We start from the raw sequence: 22492 nt of genomic DNA on the forward strand, positions 1-22492 counted from the left end.
GGTGGTGCTTATATTTGGACGAGTTTGTGCTGATGTTGTACCAGCTGACCCTGCTGGTATAGATGTTGCAGGAGTTGGGGGAGAAGAAGTGGAGGGGAATGATACTGCAGTGGGTCCTGGGGGTACAGGCGTGGTTCCTTTTGCCCCTGGCAGTACTGGACTTGTGGAAAGTAGTGTAGTGCTTTCAGTTACTGTAGATTCCGGAGATGTTGTTATTGAACCTGTTGTCATTTCTGGAGGCGTCACTGTAGTCTGTGAGTTTGGGCCTGTGTGTATTGACGTTGTACCACCTGAACCTGTTGGTACTGAAGTTGGTGGAGCTGGAGAAGAAACACTGGGGTTGACTGATACTGTAATGGTGCCGAGTGGTACTGTTGTGGTTCCTTTTGCTGTTGACAGTGCTGGACTTTTGGACAGAAGTGTAGTGCTTTCAGTCATTGTAGATTCCTTCACTGTTGAGGTTGAACCTGTTGTTTTTTGTTGAGGCGTAAGGGTGGTGCTTATATTTGGACCAGTTTGTGCTGATGTTGTACCAGCTGACCCTGCTGGTATAGATGTTGCAGGAGTTGGGGGAGAAGAAGTGGTGGGGACTGATACTGCAGTGGGTCCTGGGGGTACAGGCATGGTTCCTTTTGCCCCTGGCAGTACTGGACTTGTGGAAAGTAGTGTAGTGCTTTCAGTTACTGTAGATTCCGGAGATGTTGCTATTGAACCTGTTGTCATTTCTGGAGGCGTCACTGTAGTCTGTGAGTTTGGGCCTGTGTGTATTGACGTTGTACCACCTGAACCTGTTGGTACTGAAGTTGGTGGAGCTGGAGAAGAAATACTGGGGTTGACTGATACTGTAATGGTGCCGAGTGGTACTGTTGTGGTTCCTTTTGCTGTTGGCAGTGCTGGACTTTTGGAAAGAAGTGTAGTGCTTTCAGTCATTGTAGATTCCTTCACTGTTGAGGTTGAACCTGTTGTTTTTTGTGGAGGCGTAAGGGTGGTGCTTATATTTGGACGAGTTTGTGCTGATGTTGTACCAGCTGACCCTGCTGGTATAGATGTTGCAGGAGTTGGGGGAGAAGAAGTGGAGGGGAATGATACTGCAGTGGGTCCTGGGGGTACAGGCGTGGTTCCTTTTGCCCCTGGCAGTACTGGACTTGTGGAAAGTAGTGTAGTGCTTTCAGTTACTGTAGATTCCGGAGATGTTGTTATTGAACCTGTTGTCATTTCTGCAGGCGTCACTGTAGTCTGTGAGTTTGGGCCTGTGTGTATTGACGTTGTACCACCTGAACCTGTTGGTACTGAAGTTGGTGGAGCTGGAGAAGAAACACTGGGGTTGACTGATACTGTAATGGTGCCGAGTGGTACTGTTGTGGTTCCTTTTGCTGTTGGCAGTGCTGGACTTTTGGAAAGAAGTGTAGTGCTTTCAGTCATTGTAGATTCCTTCACTGTTGAGGTTGAACCTGTTGTTTTTTGTGGAGGCGTAAGGGTGGTGCTTATATTTGGACGAGTTTGTGCTGATGTTGTACCAGCTGACCCTGCTGGTATAGATGTTGCAGGAGTTGGGGGAGAAGAAGTGGAGGGGAATGATACTGCAGTGGGTCCTGGGGGTACAGGCGTGGTTCCTTTTGCCCCTGGCAGTACTGGACTTGTGGAAAGTAGTGTAGTGCTTTCAGTTACTGTAGATTCCGGAGATGTTGTTATTGAACCTGTTGTCATTTCTGGAGGCGTCACTGTAGTCTGTGAGTTTGGGCCTGTGTGTATTGACGTTGTACCACCTGAACCTGTTGGTACTGAAGTTGGTGGAGCTGGAGAAGAAACACTGGGGTTGACTGATACTGTAATGGTGCCGAGTGGTACTGTTGTGGTTCCTTTTGCTGTTGACAGTGCTGGACTTTTGGACAGAAGTGTAGTGCTTTCAGTCATTGTAGATTCCTTCACTGTTGAGGTTGAACCTGTTGTTTTTTGTGGAGGCGTAAGGGTGGTGCTTATATTTGGACCAGTTTGTGCTGATGTTGTACCAGCTGACCCTGCTGGTATAGATGTTGCAGGAGTTGGGGGAGAAGAAGTGGAGGGGACTGATACTGCAGTGGGTCCTGGGGGTACAGGTGTGGTTTCTTTTGCCCCTGGCAGTACTGGACTTGTGGAAAGTAGTGTAGTGCTTTCAGTTACTGTAGATTCCGGAGATGTTGTTATTGAACCTGTTGTCATTTCTGGAGGCGTCACTGTAGTCTGTGAGTTTGGGCCTGTGTGTATTGACGTTGTACCACCTGAATCTGTTGGTACTGAAGTTGGTGGAGCTGGAGAAGAAACACTGGGGTTGACTGATACTGTAATGGTGCCGAGTGGTACTGTTGTGGTTCCTTTTGCTGTTGGCAGTGCTGGACTTTTGGAAAGAAGTGTAGTGCTTTCAGTCATTGTAGATTCCTTCACTGTTGAGGTTGAACCTGTTGTTTTTTGTGGAGGCGTAAGGGTGGTGCTTATATTTGGACCAGTTTGTGCTGATGTTGTACCAGCTGACCCTGCTGGTATAGATGTTGCAGGAGTTGGGGGAGAAGAAGTGGTGGGGACTGATACTGCAGTGGGTCCTGGGGGTACAGGCGTGGTTCCTTTTGCCCCTGGCAGTACTGGACTTGTGGAAAGTAGTGTAGTGCTTTCAGTTACTGTAGATTCCGGAGATGTTGCTATTGAACCTGTTGTCATTTCTGGAGGCGTCACTGTAGTCTGTGAGTTTGGGCCTGTGTGTATTGACGTTGTACCACCTGAACCTGTTGGTACTGAAGTTGGTGGAGCTGGAGAAGAAACACTGGGGTTGACTGATACTGTAATGGTGCTGAGTCGTACTGTTGTGGTTCCTTTTGCTGTTGGCAGTGCTGGAGTTTTGGAAAGAAGTGTAGTGCTTTCAGTCATTGTAGATTCCTTCACTGTTGAGGTTGAACCTGTTGTTTTTTGTGGAGGCGTAAGGGTGGTGCTTATATTTGGACCAGTTTGTGCTGATGTTGTACCAGCTGACCCTGCTGGTATAGATGTTGCAGGAGTTGGGGGAGAAGAAGTGGAGGGGAATGATACTGCAGTGGGTCCTGGGGGTACAGGCGTGGTTCCTTTTGCCCCTGGCAGTACTGGACTTGTGGAAAGTAGTGTAGTGCTTTCAGTTACTGTAGATTCCGGAGATGTTGTTATTGAACCTGTTGTCATTTCTGGAGGCGTCACTGTAGTCTGTGAGTTTGGGCCTGTGTGTATTGACGTTGTACCACCTGAACCTGTTGGTACTGAAGTTGGTGGAGCTGGAGAAGAAACACTGGGGTTGACTGATACTGTAATGGTGCCGAGTGGTACTGTTGTGGTTCCTTTTGCTGTTGGCAGTGCTGGACTTTTGGAAAGAAGTGTAGTGCTTTCAGTCATTGTAGATTCCTTCACTGTTGAGGTTGAACCTGTTGTTTTTTGTGGAGGCGTAAGGGTGGTGCTTATATTTGGACCAGTTTGTGCTGATGTTGTACCAGCTGACCCTGCTGGTATAGATGTTGCAGGAGTTGGGGGAGAAGAAGTGGAGGGGAATGATACTGCAGTGGGTCCTGGGGGTACAGGCGTGGTTCCTTTTGCCCCTGGCAGTACTGGACTTGTGGAAAGTAGTGTAGTGCTTTCAGTTACTGTAGATACCGGAGATGTTGCTATTGAACCTGTTGTCATTTCTGGAGGCGTCACTGTAGTCTGTGAGTTTGGGCCTGTGTGTATTGACGTTGTACCACCTGAACCTGTTGGTACTGAAGTTGGTGGAGCTGGAGAAGAAACACTGGGGTTGACTGATACTGTAATGGTGCCGAGTGGTACTGTTGTGGTTCCTTTTGCTGTTGGCAGTGCTGGACTTTTGGAAAGAAGTGTAGTGCTTTCAGTCATTGTAGATTCCTTCACTGTTGAGGTTGAACCTGTTGTTTTTTGTGGAGGCGTAAGGGTGGTGCTTATATTTGGACCAGTTTGTGCTGATGTTGTACCAGCTGACCCTGCTGGTATAGATGTTGCAGGAGTTGGGGGAGAAGAAGTGGAGGGGAATGATACTGCAGTGGGTCCTGGGGGTACAGGCGTGGTTCCTTTTGCCCCTGGCAGTACTGGACTTGTGGAAAGTGGTGTAGTGCTTTCAGTTAGTGTAGATTCCGGAGATGTTGTTATTGAACCTGTTGTCATTTCTGCAGGCGTCACTGTAGTCTGTGAGTTTGGGCCTGTGTGTATTGACGTTGTACCACCTGAAGCTGTTGGTACTGAAGTTGGTGGAGCTGGAGAAGAAACACTGGGGTTGACTGATACTGTAATGGTGCCGAGTGGTACTGTTGTGGTTCCTTTTGCTGTTGGCAGTGCTGGACTTTTGGAAAGAAGTGTAGTGCTTTCAGTCATTGTAGATTCCTTCACTGTTGAGGTTGAACCTGTTGTTTTTTGTGGAGGCGTAAGGGTGGTGCTTATATTTGGACCAGTTTGTGCTGATGTTGTACCAGCTGACCCTGCTGGTATAGATGTTGCAGGAGTTGGGCGAGAAGAAGTGGTGGGGACTGACACTGCAGTGGGTCCTGCGGGTACAGCCGTGGTTCCTTTTGCCCCTGGCAGTACTGGACTTGTGGAAAGTAGTGTAGTGCTTTCGGTTACTGTAGATTCCGGAGATGTTGCTATTGAACCTGTTGTCATTTCTGCAGGCGTCACTGTAGCCTGTGAGTTTGGGCCTGTGTGTATTGACGTTGTACCACCTGAAGCTGTTGGTACTGAAGTTGGTGGAGCTGGAGAAGAAACACTGGGGTTGACTGATACTGTAATGGTGCCGAGTGGTACTGTTGTGGTTCCTTTTGCTGTTGGCAGTGCTGGACTTTTGGAAAGAAGTGTAGTGCTTTCAGTCATTGTAGATTCCTTCACTGTTGAGGTTGAACCTGTTGTTTTTTGTGGAGGCGTAAGGGTGGTGCTTATATTTGGACGAGTTTGTGCTGATGTTGTACCAGCTGACCCTGCTGGTATAGATGTTGCAGGAGTTGGGGGAGAAGAAGTGGTGGGGACTGATACTGCAGTGGGTCCTGGGGGTACAGGCGTGGTTCCTTTTGCCCCTGGCAGTACTGGACTTGTGGAAAGTAGTGTAGTGCTTTCAGTTACTGTAGATTCCGGAGATGTTGTTATTGAACCTGTTGTCATTTCTGGAGGCGTCACTGTAGTCTGTGAGTTTGGGCCTGTGTGTATTGACGTTGTACCACCTGAACCTGTTGGTACTGAAGTTGGTGGAGCTGGAGAAGAAACACTGGGGTTGACTGATACTGTAATGGTGCCGAGTGGTACTGTTGTGGTTCCTTTTGCTGTTGGCAGTGCTGGACTTTTGGAAAGAAGTGTAGTGCTTTCAGTCATTGTAGATTCCTTCACTGTTGAGGTTGAACCTGTTGTTTTTTGTGGAGGCGTAAGGGTGGTGCTTATATTTGGACCAGTTTGTGCTGATGTTGTACCAGCTGACCCTGCTGGTATAGATGTTGCAGGAGTTGGGGGAGAAGAAGTGGTGGGGAATGATACTGCAGTGGGTCCTAGGGGTACAGGCGTGGTTCCTTTTGCCCCTGGCAGTACTGGACTTGTGGAAAGTAGTGTAGTGCTTTCACTTACTGTAGATTCCGGAGATGTTGTTATTGAACCTGTTGTCATTTCTGCAGGCGTCACTGTAGTCTGTGAGTTTGGGCCTGTGTGTATTGACGTTGTACCACCTGAACCTGTTGGTACTGAAGTTGGTGGAGCTGGAGAAGAAACACTGGGGTTGACTGATACTGTAATGGTGCCGAGTGGTACTGTTGTGGTTCCTTTTGCTGTTGGCAGTGCTGGACTTTTGGAAAGAAGTGTAGTGCTTTCAGTCATTGTAGATTCCTTCACTGTTGAGGTTGAACCTGTTGTTTTTTGTGGAGGCGTAAGGGTGGTGCTTATATTTGGACCAGTTTGTGCTGATGTTGTACCAGCTGACCCTGCTGGTATAGATGTTGCAGGAGTTGGGGGAGAAGAAGTGGTGGGGACTGATACTGCAGTGGGTCCTGGGGGTACAGGCGTGGTTCCTTTTGCCCCTGGCAGTACTGGACTTGTGGAAAGTAGTGTAGTGCTTTCAGTTACTGTAGATTCCGGAGATGTTGCTATTGAACCTGTTGTCATTTCTGGAGGCGTCACTGTAGTCTGTGAGTTTGGGCCTGTGTGTATTGACGTTGTACCACCTGAACCTGTTGGTACTGAAGTTGGTGGAGCTGGAGAAGAAACACTGGGGTTGACTGATACTGTAATGGTGCCGAGTGGTACTGTTGTGGTTCCTTTTGCTGTTGGCAGTGCTGGACTTTTGGAAAGAAGTGTAGTGCTTTCAGTCATTGTAGATTCCTTCACTGTTGAGGTTGAACCTGTTGTTTTTTGTGGAGGCGTAAGGGTGGTGCTTATATTTGGACCAGTTTGTGCTGATGTTGTACCAGCTGACCCTGCTGGTATAGATGTTGCAGGAGTTGGGGGAGAAGAAGTGGTGGGGAATGATACTGCAGTGGGTCCTGGGGGTACAGGCGTGGTTCCTTTTGCCCCTGGCAGTACTGGACTTGTGGAAAGTAGTGTAGTGCTTTCAGTTACTGTAGATTCCGGAGATGTTGTTATTGAACCTGTTGTCATTTCTGGAGGCGTCACTGTAGTCTGTGAGTTTGGGCCTGTGTGTATTGACGTTGTACCACCTGAACCTGTTGGTACTGAAGTTGGTGGAGCTGGAGAAGAAACACTGGGGTTGACTGATACTGTAATGGTGCCGAGTGGTACAGTTGTGGTTCCTTTTGCTGTTGGCAGTGCTGGACTTTTGGAAAGTAGTGTAGTGCTTTCAGTCATTTTAGATTCCTTCACTGTTGAGGTTGAACCTGTTGTTTTTTGTGGAGGCGTAAGGGTGGTGCTTATATTTGGACCAGTTTGTGCTGATGTTGTACCAGCTGACCCTGCTGGTATAGATGTTGCAGGAGTTGGGGGAGAAGAAGTGGAGGGGACTGATACTGAAGTGGGTACTGCGGGTACAGGCGTGGTTCTTTGTGATTCTGGCAGAGCTAGACTTGTATAAAGTAGTGTCTGGCTTTCTGTTATTGTAGATTCTTTAAGTGTTGATGTTAAACCTGTTGTCATTTTTGGTGGTGTAACAGTAGTTGAACTTTCTTCAGTTCTTGTAGTAGTTGGATTTGAAATTGTTTTTGATTGAACTGTAGTAGTTGTTGCTGTTGGATATTCATTAATGGTGACTGATGTGGTGAATGGTGAAGACACACATGGGAGATAACTACAACATAATATTTTGATCTCGTAGTTGTCGCAGATTGATGTAGTCTGGTCCTCATTATTACATATGAGTCCAATATTTTTGCTACATGTCACCGTTTGGTTCAGGTCTTTTAGTGGAGTCTCAGGGTACTGTGTTGCTCTGCATTCAACATCTCTTGGAGATTTGCAAACTCTATAGCCCTTTTGTCTTAGCTTCTCAAATGTTTCAAAATCTCCAGTTTTGGAACCTTCGGCTGGAGAGCTGATGTCATACCATGCTGACCAGTGGCATTCTTCATGAACACATACAGTTGTAACTGGTGGCATCATTGTTGTTCCTGTGGTACAAAGAAAAAAATGCAGTTGCTTATCCTCAGATTCGGAATCCTTTTTAATTATGAGGGTCTAATACTTAGTTAGAAGTTCTACATTTGGAAAGATTGGGGCAATTGTCTTGCACAGTTTAATTTAAGACTGCAGTGGTGACCTTTATTATCTTATATTGTCATCTGGTACAGTGTTTTGGAAGAAAAATTTTGATCTCCTGTGTGAGTGTATGTAGTATCAAAGTTTAATGTGATTTACAGTCTGTTTCTTTCTGCTTTTGTAGTTACAGATATTCAAAATGATCTTTATGTATCAGGTTGCAAGATATAAAGGATGTGTGTGAATTTTTAAGATTCACTGTGTAGAATGTAAGGAAAGGAGAGCCTGAATTTCCACCGTATTATTTCTTTTGTAGTTATTTACAATTGAAAATTAAAATGGTACACTCACTTCATCGTGACTACACAAGAAACAAGTAAAAAAGAATCAAGACTGTCATATTTATAACCCTTTTCTTTATTTTAATCTAGGCTTCTATAGCATCTTGATATCATTGAGACGTTTTTGTTGAATAAATACCATTATCTGCCCAGTATGGCTGCTTCTGTTTAATCTCACACTGAATTAATCACGTTATGTTCATTAGATTACTGAATGATGCTATGGATATATTTGCAAGTTTTGCATGTTTAGCATGATACAGTAACTGCAGGACCAAGCAGAAATAAATGAGCTTTTTAGGAGAGATTACTGCAAGATTACAGAAATCGTTAGCAATCAGGAAGAGTGTCAAAGGACATACTGAAATATCTTGAAAGTTCCTTGGATTTTTTTAGCTTTAGGTTTTTTTTTTTTTGGTGCTTAGTTGATTTTAAAATGGTTGCTATTCATTGTCCACTATATATTTAAGGAGATGTAGTAAAGATACCCCTGTATCTAGAAGTGTCTGAGAGATGTACTTAGAGGTGTTTTCCCTCATGCTTATGACAGTCAGTGATCCCCCAGGCATAAAGATGAATTAGACACACTACCTTTCCTCTGGGAGCCATTAATGGTATTGTTACCCAGGTGAACAGTGGGGGCACTGAGGGAGAGAATTTGTAGACGCTGACGTGGTATCTCTCTACACTAGCAATGCAAAGAATCCTCAGGGGATAGCACTGCTAGTTGTGTTTCTATTTTTGTAGCAGTTACCAACTTATAGTACACGCATGTACTATTAGAGGCCCTTACCCCCAGGCATGCAAAGATTTTTTTCAGCTATTTTGAGAAATGCACAGAAATACCTGCAGAACTTGTAGGTTGAACTGTACTAAATGTAAACGGGGTGGTGGTTGTAATTCCACTGCATTCAAATACTTCTCTGTTTATTGTTCCATTGATGTCACAAGTTGCACTCATACACCCTCCAATCCCATCTGTGGTGTTATAAATAACATCCTTATATTTATATGTGTGCCCTTCATAGTAGCAATAACATGCTGTAAAACAGAAGAGATGGAATGGCATTGCCAGTTAACCATCAAATACAACAAAAGCTCAAGGATTTGTTTGCATTCATAAATCTTCTTTGCCAACTTACCTTCAGCATCAAACGTGCACTCTGTGCCTTCCATTGTGCATGTACTGAAAGAAATAACAGAGAGTAGAAATGAGAGACTGAAGATGCATGAAAAGGGATCAACTCCTTTTACTGTTATGGTATCTCTACTAAATTTCTCATCATAATCCAGGGAGAAGTTCTTCTGAATTGGGGTTTGACTGAACTACTTCTCTAGATTCTAGCTAGGCAGCTCTGATTAAAGTATCTCTTCAAAGGTGAATAGCTAAGAGGAGGGTGCTGCTCCCTGTCCACCATACACACAGCATGTCCTGCTTAGAAGCTGTTTTTTTTTCTTCCTCCCTACAGTCAATTCTGACATTGGAGCCTCATGGATCAGAGGGAGGTCAAGAAGTGGGTCCATTCTTTCCCCCATTACCTTACTGTTAGATCAATCTCTTTGTATGCCTCCCCCTTTGAGCCAGTTCATGTTAGCCCCTCTGAGTGCCCTTCTTTTACCCAATCATCTGCCTGAAATCAGACCTCAGCTCCTTTATGAGAATCATAGAATCATAGATTACTAGGACTGGAAGGGATCTCGAGAGGTCATCAAGTCCAGGCCCCTGTCCCCATGGCAGAACCAAATACTGTCTAGACCATCCTTGATAGACATTTATCTAACCTACTCTTAAATATCTCCACAGATGGGGATTCCACAATCTCCCTGGGCAATTTATTCCAGTGTTTAACTACCCTGACAGTTAGGAACTTTTTCCTAATGTCCAACCTAAACCTACCTTGCTACAGTTTAAGCCCATTGCTTCTTGTTCTATCTTCAGAGGCCAAGATGAAAACATTTTCTCCCTCCTCCTTATGTGACACCCTTTTAGTCTTATGACACCCCTCAGTCTTCTCTTTTCTAAACTAAACAAACCCAATTCCTTCAGCCTTCCCTCATAGGTCATGTTCTCTAGACCTTTAATCATTCTTGTTGCTCTTCTCTGGACCCTCTCCAATTTCTCCACATCTTTCTTGAAATGCGGTGCCCAGAACTGGACACAATACTCCAACTGAGGCCTGATCAGCGCAGAGTAGAGCGAAAGAATGACTTCTCGAGTCTTGCTCACAACACACCTGTTAATGCGTCCCAGAATCACGTTTGCTTTTTTTGCAATAGCATCACACTGCTGACTCATATTCAGCTTGTGGTCCACTATAACCCTTAGATCCCTTTCTGCCGTACTCCTTTCTAGACAATTGCTTCCCAGTCTGTATGTGTGAAACTGATTATTCCTTCCTAAATGGAGCACTTTACATTTGTCTTTATTAAACTTCATCCTGTTTACCTCAGACCATTTCTCCAATTTGTCCAGATCATTTTGAATTATGACCCTATCCTCCAGAGTAGTCGCAACCCCTCCCGGCTTGGTATCATCTGCAAACTTAATAAGTATACTTTCTTAAGAATGAAGCCCAAAACCATGGGAAACTAAAGGAACGAATTTTTAGAGAGGTCACTTGTCACATTCGTCACTCTTCCAATGATTTTTTTGGCCGTAAGGCTAAGAAAACTGAATATTGGCTCATATCAGTTATGAATTATATATGGACATTGATAGATAGATAGATTTCTGAGGTTTTATCTATCTATCTATCTATCTATCTATCTATCTATCTATCTATCTATCTATCTATCTATCTATCTATCTATCTATCTATTTTAGAGGTTTGTATTTGTCTGTGTGTCTGTCTGCGAGTCCGTATGTTCAAGAACTTCTCCTAAAAGGTAAGAGCTAGGACCACCAGATTTGGTATTCATCTTCCTTTTCTCCTACCTTAAGCAAAGTTGGGGTTTGGTTGGGCCAGGACAATAAGAAGCCCCAGAAAAGGGTCTGTTTTCCATACCATGCAAAGGGGGAGGGTTTACTGTTCAGAGTGATGCAATAATAAGAGTGGCCACCAAGGAAGTAGCCAGCAGGGCTGGGGCTCTGCCATCTTGCCTGCCAGAACAGCAGGTAAGTAGCCTCCCTTCCCCGAACTCTTTTCCTCATCCCAGGGCTCATCCAGACTATGCTAGAGTGTTGAAAGAGGATATGGAAATTCCGTGGGAATCTGCATATCTTCTTCCAGTCTCACTTTCAAAACAGAGATTGCTTTTTCAGCGACCTCCCCCTCGCCTTTGTCGAAAAGCCACGTAAACCTCATTTTTTGAGGAAGAGCGGCTTTTCGACAAAGGAGGGAGGTTTGCTGAAAAAGCTGCGTCTAAAGGCACATCTAGCTTACATCCCTTTGTCGACAGAGGGATGTAAATGCAGCACTTCAAAAGTGCAAATGAAGCCGGGATTTAAATATCCCACACTTCATTTGCATAATCACATAATGGCGTTCTTTCGAAATTGAAACCGCAGTCTAGACGCGATTCTTTCGAAAACAGGGTGCTTTTTTTTGAAAGATCCTGTAAACACAGGATCTAGCCTTACTTTAAATTTTGAAAGCTCTGCTCACAAGTCATATGAAATAGTAATAGAATTGCTCACAAGTAATATGAAAACTGGCATGTGACAATAAGGGATCATTTTTGCACAGAGACCATGAACTCACCTTACTCTGGGTCCGTGGCCCACAACTTTCAAATGCTGCTTTCAAAAGTGAGATCAGAAGAAGATATGCAAATTCCCATGGAATTTGCATATCCTTTTTCGACACTTTAGCATAGTCTAGATGAGCCCCCAGAGTAAAAGTCCCTGGCAGCCAGGAGACTGGGGTGTGTGTGTGTGTGTGTCAAAAAAGATTCCTGGCAGCAGGGTGGGGTGAGCTGAGGGGGAGCTAGGGGGAAGAAAAAAGGCCACTGGCAGCTGGGGGTGGGTCATTGGGGGCAGAGAAAAGGCTTCTGGCAGCCAGGGGGAGTTGGCTGGAGAGAGAGAAAAGGTTCCTGGCAGCTAGAGTATGGGCTGGTGTGTGTGTGTGTGTGTGTGTCTGTGTGTGTGTGTCTGTCTGTGTGGAGGGGGATAGAAAAGGCCCAATGGGACCTCCTGTCCTGAGCCCCTCCTCAACCCCAACCCTCACTCTCTCATCCCCCACCCTCTGCCTCCTGCACTGTCCCCCCATATTCTCAAGGCCCTGCCCTGACTGCTGCATTCCTCCAAACCATCAACCCCCGACCTGAAGGATCCAGGCAATGCCAGGTATGTCTGCTAATAGTATATATTATATAAATTATAGATATTATAAAATCAGGTTTGTATTATTTTGCACTCTTATTTCATAGTGATGAGTGCCCTTATAGGAATATCACCAAGATATAAGAGTATAGAACTGAACAAACCTACTTATAAAATACACAGTATTTTTTCTGTCCTACTAAGATGAAGAATTTATTGTGATAATCAGAACAAATTCAACAGAATCCAAAATTGATTCCACAGAATAGAATTGCTCGCAAGTAATATGAAAACTGGCTTGTGACAATAAGGGATCATTTTTGAATAGAGACCATGAACTCACCTTACTCTAACTCTGAGGCCCACAGCTTTCAAAAGCTGCTTTTGATCTTTTCCCCTTAACACCATCAGACTCTATGTTATATCTTACCATAACTGACAGTTGTCCCTCAAGTAGAAGCTCACGCCTGGTTCGTGGTAGTTTCCTTCAGCATCATAACAACCACACGTATCAACACACTTCATTTCATCCTCATTGAAATATGGCTTGTTTGCAGGACAGTTTGGATAGCAGCCTGAACCAAAACAAATCGAAAGTTTAAGCTAGAACTTTACACAGAAGTCTCAGAAGGGTAGCCATATTAGTCTATAACTTTAAAAACAATGAATAGTCCCGTGGCACCTTAGAGACTAACAAAAATGTATATAGAGTCCCATATGGATGCTAAAACAGTATGTCTAAATCATATGTTTGGTCATTCACATCAGTAGATTTGCAAACAATTGCAGATTTGAGCCCCAAAATTCAGGCTTCGATGATCTTCCATTTAGTGGGTTTTGCCTTGAAAAGCTCATGATACTAGTCTTTAAAGGTGCCACAGGGCTACTTGTTTTTTCACAGGGGGTAATTCCTTTTCATTTTTCTTTTTGGGGTTATATTTCTCAGGTCCAAGGGCTTTCCAAATTTCTTCTCCTTCCCCTGGCTTAATCTCTTTGGCTTGCCTTTCTTATAGTGTGATAGGTCCTTCCAAATAAAAGGGAAACTGCTTCTGCTAGGTTCTTGTTAATGCCTCCTTTCTTGGTGTTATTATGTAGCAAACAAGGCTCCTATAGTTCCCTTCATATGTGGATGTGATGTGAGGCTATGTACCAAGATACTAATACAGTTCTCTCATGCAGCATACAGGGTATTACCATTAGGAGATTCCACAGGGACTGATTCCTACAAATGTTTTCAAATGTTGTAGACCAAACTGCCCTCACTTATGCCAATGCAACCCATGGAAGAAGATGAGAGAGTATGGGGTGTATCTGAAGGGAGAATTTGGTCCAACAGACTGAGCTGAAAAAACATGATAACCAGTTGTCTACCGCAAGTGATATATACTGGGTGCCTGATCCTTTTACCTTCTAAGCCTGGTAACTTATGAAGGCATATTCCACTTGGATTCCTACAGGTCTTCATGCAGGGGGCTCCACAAGGTTTGTAGTGCCAATCACATCCTCCTTTTACGTTGTAATAATCACAGAACATAGCTAAGGGGAAACAGGAAAATAGACATGTTCAGAATAAAATGCCTTGGTGTTTTGTTCAGAACCCTCCATTTTACCACTACGGGTATGTCTATGCTGAAATAATATCTTATTTCAATTATATTTTGAAATAGGCTATTTTGAAATTTGATGTGTCTACACAGCACCCAAATTTCAAAATAACACACACTATTTCAAGACATCTCTTATCCCTTGTGCAACAAGGTTTGCAGGGATGCCAAGATAGCGTGTCTGCTATATTTTGCAATAGTGGACACATTCAAAAGACGCGGGGTAGCTATTTCGGGATACCTCTGATATCCCAAAACAGCATACCCTACCATGCTATTTGGATAGTCCTGAAAGTCATGAATCAAGAGCTGAAACTTTATAATTGTCAACCCTGTTTGACATGAAACACAGGATTGAGAACAAGTAGTTATTGTACATTTAATACCATAGGCTATGTCTACACTAGCCACCCTAGTTCGAACTATGGTGGCTAATGTAGTCATTCGAACTTGCAAATAAAGCCTGGGATTTAAATATCCTGGGCTTTATTTGCATGTTCCTGGGTGCTGCCATTTTTAAATGCCTCATAGTTTGAACTCCCTGCCTGCGGCTACACACGACACGGGCTAGGTAGTTCGAACTAAAGCCCCTAATTCGGACTACCATTACTCCTCCTGAGGAATTACTCCTGATGTTTTAATCCTGGGCCTCATTTGCAAGTTCGAAAGACTATATTAGCCACCCTAGTTTGAATTAGGGTGGCTAGTGTAGACATACCCTATATAATTAATGACATTCTCAAAACAATTGCTATGAAATGGACACATCATTTTTTCAATTTCCATTGAACTATAGGCAAATACTCACGACAGATTGAGGGAGTTCTCCAGGCTATACAAACACCAAATTCACTGCATGCTTGAGCATATGCAGCTACTGCTGTGCAGAAGCATTCACAATCTCCCCCAGTGTCACAGGCACAAGCATCAGCCACACATTCTTCATAATACTTAGCTGGGTCAATCTGTTAGACCAAGAAAACAGTAAGTGTAAGTTTTACTTTCTTCAGGTTCATCTTGCTTTTCCAGGGTAAGTCTTCTAGAATCTTAACATCCCACAACAAGGCAAAATCTGTAATGTTCATTTTCTTGTACTTGTATTGCTAGACAAACTATGCCCGGGTTTCCCATGTGGATGCTAAAACAGTATGTCTAAATCATATATTTGGTCATTCACATCAGCAGATTTGCAAACAATTGCAGATTTGAGCCCCGAAATACGGGCTTTGAGCAGGTAGGCAACTATGTTTGGAAATTAGGGTTTGTATTTATGAAAAGAATTAAAGTAAAAGAACACAGTTATGTAAAACAATGTAGATTGTTTTATCAATAGTTGTTGATGTCTCAATCAATACTTTCCACACACCGCGACCCTAGCATGTTAATAATTAACTCAGGGATAGATGGTGAATATGTTATATTATGAAAATATTAGTTAACAAACATTAAAAATAAAGCTAAAACCCCTCAAAGTCAGTACTTAAGATTATCCTTCTTTTATGCAAGAAAAGTAAGATTTTTTTCTATAAAATAAGCAGTGCTGTATTGGTCTACTGGTCCAATGTCAATTCCTATCGGGTAGAATAATCCAGCCTGAAATTCAAGATAAAACATGTTAGCTGATGAACTGTGCACCTGCATCAGAATGCATGAGAACTAACTTCAGTGGGGATTAGTTCATTTGGAATAGGGAGAAAATGGATCCAAATGAAATTTCTGAATAGCTAGATATTTAGTTATCAATTGGCTCTGACTCCCTTCTTCTAGTGGATGGGTTCTTTCAGGACATAAGAACATAAGAACGGCCATACTGGGTCAGACCAAGGGTACGTCTAGACTACCGGGTTTTGTCGACAGAAGTTTTGTTGACAATATCTGTCGACAAAACTTGTCGACAAAGAGCTTCCAGACACATTGAGTTCTGTTGACAAAGCAAGCTGCTTTGTCAACAGAACCCTGTAGTCTAGACGCAAGCCTACAGGCAATAACACCTTCTGTCGACAGAACTCTGTCGACAGAAGGTGTTATGCCTCGTAAAATGAGGTATACCAGCGTTGACAAAACTGCTGAGTTCTGTCGACGTTATGTCAACAGAACTCAGCGGTAGTGTAGACGCTGGTATAGTTTTGTCGACAAAAGTCCACTTTTGTCGACAAAACTCAGTAGTCTAGACACACCCCAAAGGTCCTTCTAGTCCAGTATCCTGTCTTCCAACAGTGGCCAGCACCAGGTGCCCCAGAGAGGGTGGACCGAACACACAATCAAGCAATTTGTCTTCTGCCATCTCTCTCCAGCCTCTGACAAACAGAGGCCAAGGACACCATTTTATCCCCTGGCTAATAGCCTTTTATGGACCTAACCTTCATGAAATTATCTAGCTTCTCTTTAAACTCTATTATAGTCCTAACCTTCACAGCCTCCTCTGGCAAGGAGTTCCACTGGCTGACTACACGCTGTGTGAAGAAGAACTTTCTTTTATTAGTTTTAAACCTGCTACACATTAATTTCATTTGGTGTCCTCTAGTTCTTCTATTTAGGGAACTAATAAATAACTTTTCTTTATCGGCCCTCTCCATACCACTCATGATTTTATAGACCTCTATCATATCCCCCCTCAGTCTCCTCTTTTCTAAACTGAAAAGTCCCAGTCGTTTTAACCTCTCCTCATATGGGACCCGTTCCAAACCCCTAATCATTTTAGTTGCCCTTTTCTGAACCCTTTCTAAGGCCAAAATATCTTTTTTGAGGTGAGGAGACCACATCTGTACACAGTATTCAAGATGTGGGCGTACCATAGTTTTATACAGGGGCAGTAAAATATTCTGGGTCTTATTTTCAATCCCTTTCCTAATAATTCCTAGCATCCTATTTGCCTTTTTGACCGCTGCTGCACTCTGTGTGGAAGTTTTCAGAGAACTGTCCACGATAACTCCAAGATCTCTTTCCTGATTTGTTGTAGCCAAATTTGCCCCCATCATAATGTACTTATAGTTGGGGTTATTTTTCCCGATGTGCATTACTTTACACTTATCCACATTAAATTTCATTTGCCTTTTTGTTGCCTAATCACTCAGTTTGGCGAGATCTTCTTGGAGTCCCTCACAGTCTGCTTCTGTCTTGACTATCCTAAACAGTTTGGTATCATCTGCAAACTTTACCACTCACTGTTTACCAATTGGATAGAAGGGTGGGGGAGGAGGAGGGGCATAGTGGGTCAAGAGGGCCATTTGGACTGGTCCTCAAGCTCAAAGGGGGCCTCAAATTTAGACACTTGTAAATATTTTGGCATTTGATAAGTTTCACAACTTGTTTTTATGTGCATCCCTATCGGACCAAAATGTGACACATTCAGCTTATAGCTGCAAATTTATTCATTCATTTATTTAAAAGGTTTTTACCCCATCTCTCTATTTAAAATATTTGAGGCAGCTTACAAATTTTTTAAAACACAATATAAATATATATAAAAAATTAAAATAAAGTTAATCAAATAAAAGATGTGAAAAAGGCTAGAAAGGCATTTGTTCAATTAAAAATATATGTATATATATTCAGATTATGCGTCACTCTTTTTTGTTGGTGCCTTATTTTATTTTCACATGTCATCATTTTAAATTTTTATTATGGCTAGAGGACCCAAAAGCTGGAAATGACCTCTGAGAGGGTCTGAATGGGTTTCTTCAACTATGTAGTGTATCTATTAGAGATGAGCCTTTGTTGTAAAATTCAAAGCAGACAGTGTAAAGTGTGGGACTGGGTTCAGTTGCTGTTGTTCATACCCATGTCTAGGATGCATACACTAGCATGCTCGCAGACCATATATATTCAATGGAATGTAGGAAGTGACAACACAATGCCAAGTGCACAGACACCTGAGGAATATAAAAACATAGTCTTTCAGATAATTTTGCTCTAAGGATTTGCTGTACCTGAGAGTGACAGGCAGCAAAGACTTCACTGTTGATGATGCTGCACTGCTTCTGTGACCAGGACTTCCTATAAGGGTTGGTGGAGCACGGGTCCTTTGGATAGTTGGCATCAGGACAAGTAAGAGACACTTTCCAGCTGTTTCCAAACTCCAGTACATTTTGTACAACAGACTGACTCCTGGTGGTAAAGTCATTAATGGCATTGCCATCGTAGTTCCCACACAGTCCACAGATCTGGCTCTGTACGCGTACACAAACAAAAAAAGGGTGATAGAAAGTTTGTAGCAACATTGCCAACTAAAAGAACCTCCCAAAATCCCTATTTTGCTTGGCATTTGTAATGGCTTGGTAAAATCCTGATGCTTTCTTTGGCATGTATGTTATCTTAGAAAAACAATCTGTGTTTTTTCCTCAGTAAAACGATTTGATGACTGGTCTGAGGGGTATATGACTAGTAATAAAAAAAAAACCCTGAACAATAACTGCTTAGTTACTGTGCCTATCACTAGTGAGTTATGGCAGCAGTATGGAAATGATGAACCCACTGTTAGCTAATTGCATATTCCATATACAAGGGACATACATAAATAAAACAGCCTTACAAAACAGTCATGAAAACGATCAGCACAGGCACAAACGCTTACTTACTTGCGCTTTATCAAAATGATTGACATAGATAAAAATGAGTATTTTGCTTCCCCATCAAACAATGTCGGCCCAGATAAGTTAGCAGGGCTGAAATAAATACTATGCTGTAGGAAGGAATTTAAAATACACACCTTCCTAGTTTGTGAGGAAAAATAAACGTATCTGACTGTGGGTTACTATTTAGCCGAAGAACTTATGGCTTTCGAATATACCTTTATATACATTTCTGGGGCTGGCTGAATCGCTCCTTGATCCGTTTCCCTTATGGAAAAGTCAGTCATCCTATTTGAAGAGCACACTAAGTACCCATTTCCTATGGTATGTTATAACCTTTTCATAAATCAATAGCTATGAGAACAAACTCTACTATAGTACCATACACTGCCTTTTAATATTTGTATTTGAGACATGATTAAACATACTTCATATCATTTTACGAGAAGCTTTCAGACCTACTGGCAGTTTCATTTCAATCAATATTACTTTCTCACTCAAGAGGTATGATAATGTATCATTTGTGTCAATGATAGTTGGCAACAAACTCCTGCCTTCTTAAGCCTTACCTTGAAATCAGGGCTGAGTTTGATGAAGATGCTGGTTTTCTTATCCCAAATGAGAATCAGTCCATTGTTGGTTTCAATAACCAAATACATGCCCATAGAGCGGACTTGGTATGGCATTTGCCTTCCATTTTCTCTTTTAACTACTTCAAGGTGTTCCTCACTCAGTATCAACTCATAGGCCTAAAATGGGGAGAAAAATCAAAGGAATGAATAAGAATCAGTTTTCCTGTAACTGTTTTTTCTTTTGGTATAGGAGATATCTGCCAACAGCAAATGGGTCTGATCTTAACTATGTATTTTGTCTATTTTAAAGGTAACAATACTAGTTACCCAGCATAGATTAGTAATTATTTATTTTTGAGGCAAATGTGATAAATCTAATTTATACAATTCAAATAATAAAACTTTTTTAATAACATACATTTCAAAATGTTTAAGCCAATTAAAGGAGAAAGTGCTTACAATTATAGAGGCCCTGTAGGGTGTGACATAAAACGATTTATTTTATGTAACTACTCTGAAAAATTGAATTTGGCCCAAGTCTATAAACAAATAAATAAAGAGTTGTAGCATTTTTTTTTTACTTAAGTTGCACTGTACAAACTTTGGACAGTCTTCTCTTACGAAGCATCTAGCTCTTCCTGAGTACCAAATGGATACACAATAAAACTTTTGTTTTAAAAAATGTGCCAAAAAGGCTACTCACCTCTAGGAAGACTTTAATAGACTTAGAGCAGGTGGTCCCAGTGGAACCACAGGGGATGTTTTCAGTGACAACTCGGAAGGTTCCATTGACTGTGCTGTTATTTCCACAGTGGTCCTGAAGAAAGAAATGAAGTTAGCAGATGGATAATTGCCATAGGGAGGATAGAGGTGACTCCACAAATAACAATGCTAAGAGAAAAGCCCAATACCTGAACTAATGTATATTCACAGTCTCCATTGAAGTTAAACCGTTTGCTATCAAATGTGATGTAATGTCCATCACCATAAACAGAGCATGTACCCAGGCATTGTTCATTGGTGCATATCCACTTCCTGTTCTTACACACGCTAAGATGGAGAAGAAAACATTTTAATAATAAAATTACACACTTGATGTACAGGTAATTCCTACCACATATTTATTTAATTCAGTATGTATCAGACCTGGTAAAAAGTTGTGTTCTCTATAATGCTAAAATTCGAATTTCTCCAAGCAAACAATGAATGCAAAAGTTCCATACCATTAGTAAGAAGGGGTTATAGCAATATAGGTAATAGTACATGATAATACTACTCAGGCCTGGTACTAATGGGAATCTTTAACCACCAAGACATCTGTGGAAAAGGCAATATGGCAAAACATAAAATGCCCAATAAGTTCTTGACTTGTGTTGCTTTTGTTTTAGAAGGTGCAGGAAGTAACCAGGGGAACAGCCATTTTAGATTTGATTCTGACCAACAGGGAAAGAACTCGTTGTGAATCTAATGGCTAAAGACATGTGGGTGAAAGTGATTATTGCATGATAGATTTCATTCTTCTAAAGAATGGAAGGAATGAGACCAGCAGAATAAGGTTAATGGACTTCAAACTTTTTAACAAACACAGGGAACTGGAAGGCAAAGTCCCATTGGAAGATAATCTAGGGGAAAAGGAATTCAGGAGAGTAATCAGTTTCTTGAGGAGACAATATTAAAGGAGCAACAGCAAACTATCCTGATGCAAAGGAAAAATAGGAGACTAGTAAAAAGCCAGTATAGCTTTATGGTGAGCTCTTTAATGGACTGATAATCAAAAAGAAAACCAACAAAGTGAAAAAATGGACAAACTGCCAAGAATCAAATTGCAGCAACATGTAGGGACAAAATCCAAAAGACTAAGGCACAAAATGAGTTTCCTCAAGCAAGGGACATAAAAGGCAATGAAAAGAGGTTTTTATAAATAGATTATGAGCAAGAGAAAGATGGAGGGCATCTACTTAGCAGGAAAGGAGAGCTAATAATGGACATAATAGGTGTTTAATGCCTATTTTGCCTCAGTCTTAATTAAAAACGTAAAATGTGATCAGATAGTTAACATAATTAATATTAACAAGGAGAAAGGAATGCAAACTAAAATAGGAATAGATCAGAATAGGTTGTTAAGTTAGTTATATTCAAACTGGAGGGCTTGATGAACTTCATCCTACAGTACTCCAGATACTAACTGAAACAATCTTGGAATGATGAGTGATTATCTTTGAGAATTTCTGCAGGAGTAGTGCAATCCAAGATGACTGAAGAAGGGAAAAGGGGAACAAAAAGGATCCAGGGAATTATATATTAGTCAGCCTGATTGCAGTGTCTGGAAATACACTGGAACAAATTATTAATCAATTTATAAGCACCTTGAGAATAGTAGGGCTACAAGTAATGGCCAACATAGAATTTTGTCAAGAACAAACCGTTCCATGCCATTTCCTTCTTTGATGGGATTACTGGCCTAGTGGATTCAGGAGAAGCTGAAGATGTAATGTATCTTGATTTTTAGAAAGGCTTTTGACAAAGGCCCATATGATAGTCTTATTCATGACATTACTATAAATTGTGTGCAAAACTGGTTGAAGGACTCTACTCAAAGAGTAGTTATAAATGGTTCAGTGTCAAACTCATGGGGATGTCTCTAAAGAGGAGCTGCAGGGGTCTGTCCTAGATTATTACTGTTCAATATATTCATTATTGACTTGGATGATAAAATTCTGAGTGTGCTTATAAAATTTGCCCATAACACCAAGTTGGGACAAATTGTGAGCGCTTTGGAGGACATGGTTAGAATTCAAAATGACCCTGACAAACTGGACAAGTGTTTTGAAATCAATAAGATGAAATTCAATAAAGACAATTACAAAGCAAGGGCTCCATTTTGGGCCCGTGGTGGGGAGGGGCAGAAGTCGTGAGCTCCCTTCATGAGCCAGGTGTAAGAGGCATGCATGGAATGCAAGCACTTTCCCCTTGCTCCCTTAGAGTCCAGGGAATGGGATGAAAAGCAAGCCATGTCCCGGAGCGCACGGCTGCTGCCCCACCCCTCACATGCCCAAAATGGCGCCCTTGTACTATATTAAGGAAGGAAAAAATCAAATGCACAACTACAAAAGGAGGAATAAGTGGCTAGGAAGTAGTACTGGTGAAAAGCATCTGGGCATTAAAGTGGATTACAATTGAATATGCATCAACAATGTGATGCAGTTGCAAAAAAGGCTAACAACATATTGGGATGTATGAAGAGATCTGATGTAATTTTTCCTCTCTACATAGCACTAGTGAAGACTCAGCTGGAGTACTGTGTCCCATTCCGAATAGTGCACTGTAAGAAAGATGTGAGGGTATGTCTACACTGCCACCCTAGTTCGAACTAGGGTGGCTAATGTAGGCATTCAAAGTTGCAAATGAAGCCCGGGATTTAAATATCCCGTGCTTCATTTGCATCTTGCCGGGCGCCGCCATTTTT

The 22492-nt window shown here is 42.1% G+C and overlaps 1 protein-coding gene across 1 annotated transcript in view; it reads right to left on the minus strand.

The window, feature by feature from the left end:
- LOC102448196 (mucin-2-like) overlaps window positions 1-22492 on the minus strand; it is a 157722-nt gene that overhangs the window by 20096 nt on the left and 115134 nt on the right. The window contains 11 exon segments of the mRNA XM_075928791.1: window positions 5605-5732; window positions 6677-7589; window positions 8874-9059; window positions 9161-9204; window positions 12710-12854; window positions 13687-13815; window positions 14692-14848; window positions 17813-18052; window positions 19024-19203; window positions 19730-19843; window positions 19938-20076. Of these exon segments, the coding sequence (XP_075784906.1) occupies window positions 5605-5732; window positions 6677-7589; window positions 8874-9059; window positions 9161-9204; window positions 12710-12854; window positions 13687-13815; window positions 14692-14848; window positions 17813-18052; window positions 19024-19203; window positions 19730-19843; window positions 19938-20076 (2375 nt within the window).

Source organism: Pelodiscus sinensis, chromosome 4 (assembly GCF_049634645.1).
Source record: "Pelodiscus sinensis isolate JC-2024 chromosome 4, ASM4963464v1, whole genome shotgun sequence".
In the NCBI taxonomy this organism is placed as follows: domain Eukaryota; kingdom Metazoa; phylum Chordata; order Testudines; family Trionychidae; genus Pelodiscus; species Pelodiscus sinensis.